The sequence below is a fragment of the Pungitius pungitius genome, chromosome 13 (assembly GCF_949316345.1).
Source record: "Pungitius pungitius chromosome 13, fPunPun2.1, whole genome shotgun sequence".
Taxonomy (NCBI): domain Eukaryota; kingdom Metazoa; phylum Chordata; class Actinopteri; order Perciformes; family Gasterosteidae; genus Pungitius; species Pungitius pungitius.
In genome coordinates this window covers 11518842-11528193 of record NC_084912.1, presented here as the reverse complement: position 1 = coordinate 11528193, position 9352 = coordinate 11518842, and the positions used below count along the sequence as shown (strand labels likewise).

The 9352-nt window shown below is 44.4% G+C and overlaps 2 protein-coding genes across 3 annotated transcripts; one reads left to right on the top strand and one right to left on the bottom strand.

The window, feature by feature from the left end:
• Positions 1-72: 72 nt before the first annotated feature.
• On the bottom strand, positions 73-2034 carry mrps6 (mitochondrial ribosomal protein S6). The gene is made up of 2 exons (XM_037464974.2): positions 1415-2034; positions 73-182 (listed from the first exon to the last, which is right to left on the bottom strand). Exon 1 carries the CDS (start codon positions 1751-1753, stop codon positions 1421-1423), a length of 333 nt encoding a protein of 110 aa, XP_037320871.1. The 5' UTR covers positions 1754-2034; the 3' UTR covers positions 73-182; positions 1415-1420.
• A 257-nt stretch (positions 2035-2291) lies between these two features.
• nolc1 (nucleolar and coiled-body phosphoprotein 1) lies at positions 2292-9047 on the top strand. Of its 2 annotated transcripts, XM_062566707.1 has the most exons (15): positions 2292-2450; positions 2763-2818; positions 3095-3255; positions 3359-3402; positions 3505-3607; positions 3730-3851; positions 4023-4125; positions 4354-4464; positions 4551-4625; positions 4716-4782; positions 4867-4931; positions 5230-7350; positions 7473-7594; positions 7682-7765; positions 7848-9047. In XM_062566707.1, exons 1-15 carry the CDS (start codon positions 2340-2342, stop codon positions 8004-8006), a joined length of 3504 nt encoding a protein of 1167 aa, XP_062422691.1. In that variant the 5' UTR covers positions 2292-2339; the 3' UTR covers positions 8007-9047. The 2 variants fall into 2 exon arrangements, with proteins under 2 accessions (XP_062422691.1, XP_037320865.2); XM_037464968.2 differs by having other exon boundaries at positions 4716-4931.
• The last annotated feature ends 305 nt before the right edge of the window (positions 9048-9352 follow it).

The following is a 9352-nucleotide window of genomic DNA, read 5'->3' as shown; positions in this document are numbered from 1 at the left end:
CTGCCATCGCATCACTCATGTGATGCACAGTCCCTCACGTGTTTTAACAAAAAGTCAAGAAAACATTGCAAATTAGAAAAAAGTAGTTTATTATGACATAACTTCCAAATGTATGGACATGGCTATTAGGTCAAAGAGGGAAGCATCACACTGTACATGGTCTGGATACGAGCTGTGGAAACCTGTAAAACAAGAGGAACAATCATAGTGACATTACAGTTAGGACACAGGAGTCAGCAGAGCATGATCTCCATAAGTAGAGGGCAAAGGACAGTAACAGATTGAAAACATTCAATGAAGTCAGTGTATTATATTTATGGAGCATGACATTTTAAAAGTTGAATGAAAAAATAATTTGTATTTAAACTATTTAAAGGCAACAGCATTTCTAAAAATCACATGTTGGCCATACCTGGCCTGCAAATTGTTTTTGTCATGTTTTTTTATTGTTAATTAGCCTATATTGATCCATTATTGTTATCTATAAGGATGTCAAAAACATGAAATCTTACTAGTTTGTCCCAATTCTACTTACACACACAAGCACCCTAAAGCAGCAAGTATCTTTCAGGTTCTTTAAGTCCAAATGTACTTTCACATAGAAAAAGATAGCAACATAAGAGGCAGGGCACAGTGTTGTCAAATCAATAATAGCAATACTAGAGTGATGACATCACTCCTTTTGCATACAGAATTTTAAAATGACAGATTTTATACACGTTCCAATAATGCATTAGTTAAGAAAATAGTAAGGTTATCCACCACCATCATCTGATTTAGGTGAAAGGGCTTCGGCCTTCTTTAAAATTAGGATCCATTGAAAAATCACTCACTTTTGCAACACAGTGTTTTGTGAAATCCCCTAAATAAAGCCACAGACACAAGACCAGACTGCGTTGGCTTTGCATTCGCGAATCCACTTCCAAGTGCTTTGTTTAGACCGTTTCAGGATGGGATGGACCTGAGTTTGGACATCTTCATGGGGATTTACAGTAATCCTCCCAGTGAAAGATTTTTTTTTAAAGTTAGTTTTTTGGAACCAATATCATATCAGAAAAAATATTTCTATCAACATATTATTTAATCTCTATTGCAAACACCAAACATCTGATGGAATGGCCTCATAAATGCAGTTAGTGTTTTTTTAATAATACATTTTAAAATGCATTTGGCATGTAGATTTAACCAGTGGTAGGTACGTAGATTTGTGTTTTACTTAAGACATTATTTTTTCATTGTATAAGAAGGTAAATACATGACATGACACAATAATCCCAAACTGTTAAGCAATTTGTGCAAACTACCGCTAATTAAAACGTCACTCCTGCACCAGCTCAGGGTTTAATTCTTAAACAGATACATGGTTAACATTGATTTAATGCACATGGCTTCAGCCACATCAATCACCCCTTACATTAAATCACTGTTGGGGCCCACAGCAGTTGCTGCTGGAAACCGGGTCGTCCTTCTTCAGCACAGTGGGCCTCACCACGTCCACATCACGGTGCAGATGATCCAGTAACCCTGAGAGGATGTTGGTGGCCGAGTAGAAATCGATCAGAAAGTATGCTCCTCGGCTGTGCCTCTGGTTGTGTTTGGTTATCGTGTAGGGCAACAGTCTTTCCCCCAGGTTCTCCAGGTCCCTCACCACCGCGCCCCGCTGCATCAAACTCTCCACCGTCCGCCGGAGAGCGGCCGACGTCTCCGGCCGCTGCATCGCCTTCAGGATCAGAGCCAGTTCGTAGCGAGGCATGGCTTCGGCGAAGAAATCCTCCAGTCACGCTTTTAATTCAGCTGAAAAAAGGTCGTTGTCATTGCGAGATTAACCGGCTGAAGGCGACCATGTTATGACACGAGGGACAGGAAAGGTCTTTGGTGATGACGTATAATGTCTGCGTCCATGTTGATAACAAAATTACTGATCCAATCTGAAAAATAATAGGATATGTATGTAGTGCTACTAATTACACTAAACGATCTTCATTCAAACCCTATAAAAAGGGTGAATTCCTGGGATGAAATTGTTAATGCTAATGATGTGTCGCGAGAGTTCCTTGTGCGACCCGGAACAAAATGTGTTTTTTTAAAACTTTTTTTTTTTTGTAACTTCCATAAATGTATATCGTTATTCGAAAAGGAAAATGGCCATGAAACCGTAGATGAAAAAATACATCATGTCTAAACAATGGATATATCAAAATGCATCAAACTGATAATCGTTTTGAAAAACCAAACTCGTGCTGCAAACTGTTTGATGTTGAGACAACGTCATCAATATGCGCCTGCACACATGGTCACAAGTGGAGTTCACTTCCTTTCCTTGCTGCAGCGTGTTGAAGATGGCGGAGCAAAACGCGAAGCCGAGTGATCTTTACAAATGCGTATATTCATTTCTGCTGGAAAACAAATTCACAAAGGCGGCTGCGCAGTTTGTGAAACAGACTAAAGTGGTAAGCCGCTCATCGGGTGTGTTGTGTCGTCTTTCAGTAGCTTTCACATCAAGTTGTGTAACGTTCGGGGTCCGTGCAGCCGCACGCTAGGTTAGCACGTGCAGTGGCACACAGGAGGGGTGGTCCATCCATCACTTGTTTAGTTGCAAATAATTTACGTTCGCATCTGGTAAATTGCACTCGGTGATCATACGGTGTGTGTGTGTGTGTTTGTGTAGGAGGGGTTGTTTCATTGTGTGGAAAATGCAAATGTTTCGTCTATACACGTTGTACCTGTTGGGATAAAGCCGTGCTTCACGTGTTTCTCAACAGACTCCACAAGATCAGAATGAAGAGAGCCTCACAGGCATCTACGACTTCTGGGTGAAGTGAGTTACTTATTTCCTTTTTAATCTCGCAGTCAGTGCTAAAGATTATACAGTTTATACAAATATCAATCTTTTTTTTTTATAAAATAGAATTCAGGCAACGCTTAACATAATCCATAAATGTATTATTCAATGTTGGCCCATCAAGCTTACAATTGTTGAGTAGACCATATCATTCAGCAACTGCTGATGCCCCAACCATCGCAGATTTTTGTTTTCTGCGGTTTTCTGGGCTTAATGAAGTCTAAACCTAAATACAACATTGGTTCCTCCTAGGTCGCCTGAAGCCAAGAAACGAAAGGCACCCCTTAACAAGAGTGACTCTACAAACGGTCCGGCAGCCAAGAAAGTAAAAAAGAGTGCGGAGAGCTCCAGCAGCGACGACTCGAGCAGTGAGGATGAAGCTGTTGCCAAACCAATCAAGGCAACTCCTGCAGGTACAGTCCAGAGCACTGACACATCTGGTTGAATTATGGCGGTAATGTGCCATTCTGAGATCTCGGATCGCATTATTAAATTGCATTTCTATTTTTATCCCAGCTGGTAAAGCTGCATCCAGCAAACCTGCAGAGACACTGGCAAAAGTAGGATGAAACTACAGAGATACTTCTAACCTAGTCTTTGGGGCAAGGCTGAGTTTTTTTTTTTTGCATTTATGCTTAATTTAAAATTGTTTTTGCACTAAGGCTCCAGTGAATTCACCTGCTGTGGCAAGGAAAAAAGACAGCAGTTCTAGCAGTGAAGAATCTGATTCTGAAGACGAGAAGACTGCCAAAGCCCCTACACCGAGTGAGTTTTCAGCCAAAGGTCATGCATATTGTGTAATGCAACCGCCCTGAACCGTGAACTAAAATTGAGCTGATACTGAAATGTGGTTTTCCTAATTAACTGGATTCACCTCTGATTATCAGAACCCAAGGCTGGTGCTGTCCCTGCAGGCAAACCAGCTGTTCCTGCTAAAGTTGCAGCTCAGAAAAAGCAGACCAGCAGCAGTGAAGATAGTTCTTCTTCTGAAGATGACAAACCAACCACGGTACGCAAAAAACATCTGAGCTATATCTAAATGCCAGAGCATGTTTGCAATAGTATTGATTCCAGAGGTTAAACAATTCAGAGCAACCTCAGTCAAATGGTGATTGTATGAGGTCAATATATGAATGCATATACATGAATGACACTATATTTGCTTCACCTGTCCTCATAGACTCCAACCAAACCTGCCCCAGTAAAAGCTGCAGCTGCTGCTGAATCGAGCAGTGAAGACTCTTCTGAAGACGAAGCTCCGCCCAGCAAAAGACCCAAAGCAGGTATAACTTTTGTGCCTTTTTTTCCCCTCCTTTTTTAGGGGGTGGTCGGGCCTGGCATATTTTTCCATGTCAGGAAGAAGCTTTTCAAAGAAGTTGAACTTTTTTAACCTATGATGCTGACCCACCATAGTCCCTCCTCCTCGATACTGCTCATTCTTTTGCCTCATTGACAGCTAAGACTACATGACGTCCAGACAATGTCTTAAGCAGTTTCCTTTGTCTTGATAGGAGCGTACAGTGCAGTCCCACCTCCTGCGTCGGTCCAAAAGGCCCCTGCAGCCGCCAAGGCCAGCGACTCCTCGGACAGCAGTGATGAGGAAGAAGAGAAAAAAGTAGCTGGTAAGAGATGCCCCCCCCCCCCCCCCTTTTCCAATGGAAATGTTCTTTGTATTTAATGGTATGTCTAACAGTGTTGTAATACTTAGCAAAACCTGCATTGGCAAAGAAAGCTGCTGCCAAACCTGCTGCAAAGAAGCAAGAGTCCAGCTCTGAGAGCTCAGGTAAAAATCACTGTCTTTTCCTTTTTTCTCTTGCCGTCATCTGATGGAAAATGTGTGAAAGTAGTTTTCCTCTTTGCTGTGTCTTGCCAGATTCAAGTTCTGATGAAGAGGTGGTAAAGAAGCCAGCAGCTAAGCCAGCAGCTAAGCCAGCAGCTAAGCCAGCAGCTAAGCCAGCAGCTAAGCCAGCAGCTAAGCCAGCAGCTAAACCAGCAGCTAAGCCAGCAGCTAAACCAGCAGCTAAACCAGCAGCTAAGCCAGCAGCGGCCAAGACCCCCCCGGCTAAAAAAGGCGAGACTTCAAGCTCAGGTAACAAACACAAGATTGTTGGCACGTGAACTCTGTATTTCTGTTAATGTGATTATATTTGCTATTATTTATTTATTCGTTGGAAATCCAATGGTTTTATTCCTACTGCATGTGTGTTGCCCACACTCATTTGCCAGTTTATTAGCTTCACCTATCTAAACCTGTTGGACTGAACACTGAGATTTGTGGCAGGGCTGTAGTTTTACACAGTATTTGTTTTAGGTGGGTACACCCAATAAACGAGCAACTTGGTACATTATGGTCCATTTACAAAATGTCTAAAATGTTGTGTACTTAGATAGCAGTTCAGAAGATGAGGCTCCTGCAAAACCTGCCGCTAAATCTGCAGCAACCAAACCACCGGCAAAGGCACCCGAGAGCAGCTCTGCTACAGAGGACTCCTCTGAGGATGAACCAGTGAAAGCCAAGCCAGCTTCGAAGCCTGCTACTCCAGTGGCAAAGCCTGCTGCAGAAAGCAGCTCAGACTCTTCTTCTGAAGACGAAGCAGCAGTCAAAGCTAAGCCTGCAGCTCAGCCTGCAGCTAAACCTGCAGCTAAGCCTGCAGCTAAACCTGCAACGCCTGCATCAAAGGCTGCTGCAGCAGAAAGCAGCTCTGACTCCTCTTCTGAAGATGAAGCAGCAGCCAAAGCTAAGCCTGCAGCTAAACCTGCAGCCAAATTAGCCAAGCCTGCCGCAGCTGCTGCAGAAAGCAGTTCTGACTCTGACTCCTCTTCTGATGAGGAAGCAGCAGCCAAATCTAAGCCTGCAGCCAAACCATCTAAACCTGCAGCTAAATTAGCGAAGCCTGCAGCGAAGCCTGCTGCAGCAGAAAGCAGCTCAGATTCTGACTCGTCTTCTGAAGATGAAGCAGCAGCCAAAGCTAAGCCTGCAGCTAAACCTGCAGCTAAATTAGCTAAGCCTGCGGCAAAACCTGCTACTCCTGTGACAAAGCCTGCAGCAGAAAGCAGCTCTGACTCTTCTTCTGAAGATGAAGCAGCAGCCAAAGCTAAGCCTGCAGCTAAACCTGCAGCTAAATTAGCTAAGCCTGCGGCAAAACCTGCTACTCCTGTGACAAAGCCTGCAGCAGAAAGCAGCTCTGACTCTTCTTCTGAAGATGAAGCAGCAGCCAAAGCTAAGCCTGCAGCTAAATTAGCCAAGCCTGCAGCCAAGCCTGCGGCTGCTGCAGCAGAAAGCAGTTCTGACTCGGACTCCTCTTCTGATGATGAAGCAGCAGCCAAAGCTAAGCCTGCAGCCAAACCAGCTAAACCTGCAGCTAAATTAGCGACGCCTGCAGCAAAGGCTGCTGCAGCAGAAAGCAGCTCTGACTCTGACTCGTCTTCTGAAGATGAAGCAGCAGCCAAAGCTAAGCCTGCAGCTACATTAGCTAAGCCTGCGGCAAAGCCTGCTACTCCTGTGACAAAGCCTGCAGCAGAAAGCAGCTCCGACTCTGACTCCTCTTCTGAAGATGAAGCAGCAGCCAAAGCGAAGCCTGCAGCTAAATCAGCGAAGCCTGCAGCAAAGCTTGCAGCAAAGCCTGCTACTCCTGCAGCAAAGCCTGCTACTCCTGCAGCAAAGCCTGCTGCTGCGGCAGAAAGCAGCTCTGACTCCTCCTCTGAAGATGAGGCTGCAGTCAAAGCTAAGCCTGCAGTTAAATCAGCTAAACCAGCTACTCCTGCGGCAAAGCCTGCTACGCCTGCATCAAAGCCTGCAGCAGAAAGCAGCTCCGACTCTGACTCCTCTTCTGAAGATGAAGCAGCAGCCAAAGTGAAGCCTGCAGCTAAATCAGCGAAGCCTGCAGCAAAGCTTGCAGCAAAGCCTGCTACTCCTGCAGCAAAGCCAGTTACTCCTGCAGCAAAGCCTGCTGCTGCGGCAGAAAGCAGCTCTGACTCCTCCTCTGAAGATGAGGCTGCAGTCAAAGCTAAGCCTGCAGTTAAATCAGCTAAACCAGCTACTCCTGCGGCAAAGCCTGCTACGCCTGCATCAAAGCCTGCAGCAGAAAGCAGCTCTGACTCTGACTCCTCTTCTGAAGATGAAGCAGCGGCCAAGCCTACACCTAAAGCAGCAGCTAAATCTGCGACCCCAGTCACAAAGCCTACTGCAAAGACTGTGGCAGGAGCAGACAGCCGCTCTGACAAAGCCACAAAGACCACCCCTGCTAAGCCTGCAGTCACCAATGGAAAGACGCCAACCCCAAAGGCAGCAACGCCAAAAACCCCACAAAAGCCAGCAGAGTCCTCGTCCAGCGACAGCAGCTCTGAAGAGGAGGAAGAGGCCAGTAAAAGTGCTGTAAAACCCGCCGCAACACCCAAGACGACCCCAGCTTCTAAACCTCAGGAGAGCAGCAGCTCCTCGGACAGTTCATCAGATGAGGAGGCACCCAAGAAAGCAGTCACCGCACCCAGCACCCCCGCTACAAATAGTGAGTACTGGATCCCTCTATTAGCCATTAGAGCAAATGTTTTATCAAATGTTCCCCACCCAATGAGTAAATGTTGTCCTCCACTAATTTGAGCAGCACAAATAATGTTTTCCTGTTTGCAGGTACAAATGGAAAGAGAAAAAAGGGTAAAAAATCTTCTGACGAGGAAGAGACTGAAGTCACGACACCAAAAAACAAAAAAGCGACGACCACACCACAAACATTTCCTAAAGTGAATAAGAAGGTAGGGCCTGCCAGACCAGAGCTTAGTTTAAGCCTGAGTCCCATGAAGACGGCAGCCTTCATTTAATAAGGATGACTTGTTTTTCAGACCTCAAACGAGCCGTTCCGTCGGATAAGAGAAGAAGAAGTCGAACTAGACCCCCGTCTACAAGACAACTCTTTTGATGCTAAGGTGAGCTCAGTACCCACTGTGATAGGACCAATGATCCAATTATGTCTCGACTAACCATGTCCATTTGTCTCTGCTATTCCAGTTCGGAGCCAGCGGGGACTGGGGCCAGAAGGCGAACGACGTGCTCCGGTTTACGAAAGGAAAGTCGTTCCGCCATGAAAAGACAAAGAAGAAGAGGGGAAGCTACTGCGGCGGCGCCATCTCCACCTCGGTCAACTCGATCAAGTTTGACAGTGACTAAGGACTCTCAATCTGGCCTTCACTGTACCTGTGATCATGACTTTCTGTTGTCTACTTCCTCCCCCCCCTGTAAACGGCACACTGACAGGAACGTGACCCTAGAGCTCAGCTGGCACTAACATGTAGTGATCGGAGGGGGCACTGGTTTAGTCTCTGATCTGAAGCCACACGTTACTTGAGCTTAGGCAGCAAGGGGAGACTACTGGTTAAGGTTGACATCCATGTGACATCATCACTTATAGCCACTAGGTGGCTGCAGGCCACTTCTTAAAGGGGGATAAAACAAATGTTTTTTTTTTTCTTATGCTTCTTTTTTAGTTAAACTTTAACTTCATTATCAAATTAATGTCTTGTTTCTTTAACTTTTCTATCAAGCCATCCCTCCAGGTTCTTTACAATGTTAAAAGTCTGGCATTGATTCTTTTTTTTGTTCTAAGGGATAACGTTGGTTTGTCAACCTCTATTTGGCTACAAGTTGCATGGAGAGGGTTGTGTGCTGAGTTTATTTCTCTTAACGTCACACAAGCATTTGGAAGATAAAACTGAGTTTTATAGCGTGTATTTATTACATTTTATTCTCTTTCAATGGTTAGGCCCTCAGGTAGTACTTTCCATACTATTCTAAAGCCATTTTTCTTTGAATCTGTTGTGACGTTAGCATACCTTTTTAACCCTCCCTATGAAGTGGTACCAAATGTACTATTCCCCAATGTAAAGGAGCCATGTGTTAATTTGTTTGACTCTCCTGTTCCAATGTTTGCAAATCTTTGTTATTTTATTCTTGTGGCTGTAATTAAACCCTAAATGTTGGTGTGGTTGGATAACCTTTTCCATTTCATTCCTCCAATATCGATGCTAATGTTTTACTTCATCTTCCTGTGTTTTACATAAATTGAAATGGCGATTGTAATGTTTTAAGTAATCGTCTCCAAATTACAAGCTGTTATTTTTCCTATGGATTTAAGCATGCATGGCTACTGTCACGAACTCTGCTATGGAATTATTTCAAATGTTTGTTTGATCAATAAAGTCTTGAATGGGAGTCTATAGTAACCAGTCGTTCCTCCTGCAAGTGCTTGTTAATCTTTCCCCACTAGGTGGCAGCACTCAGCTTTTACCAAGCAGTTACATCACCAAGGCAAAACGTATCTGATGAACCTTATACAGTTTACTGAAAAAAACAATTTCTACAGTTATATATTATACGGATGTAAATACAGCTACAATATAATCTGACTAGAGATAACACTTAACTCAGTAAACAGCTGTGATATTGTCATTCTTACTCTCCAGGCAGAACGGCTTTACTTTGAGGTACATTATAGCCTCAACGAAGCAGGGAAAGCA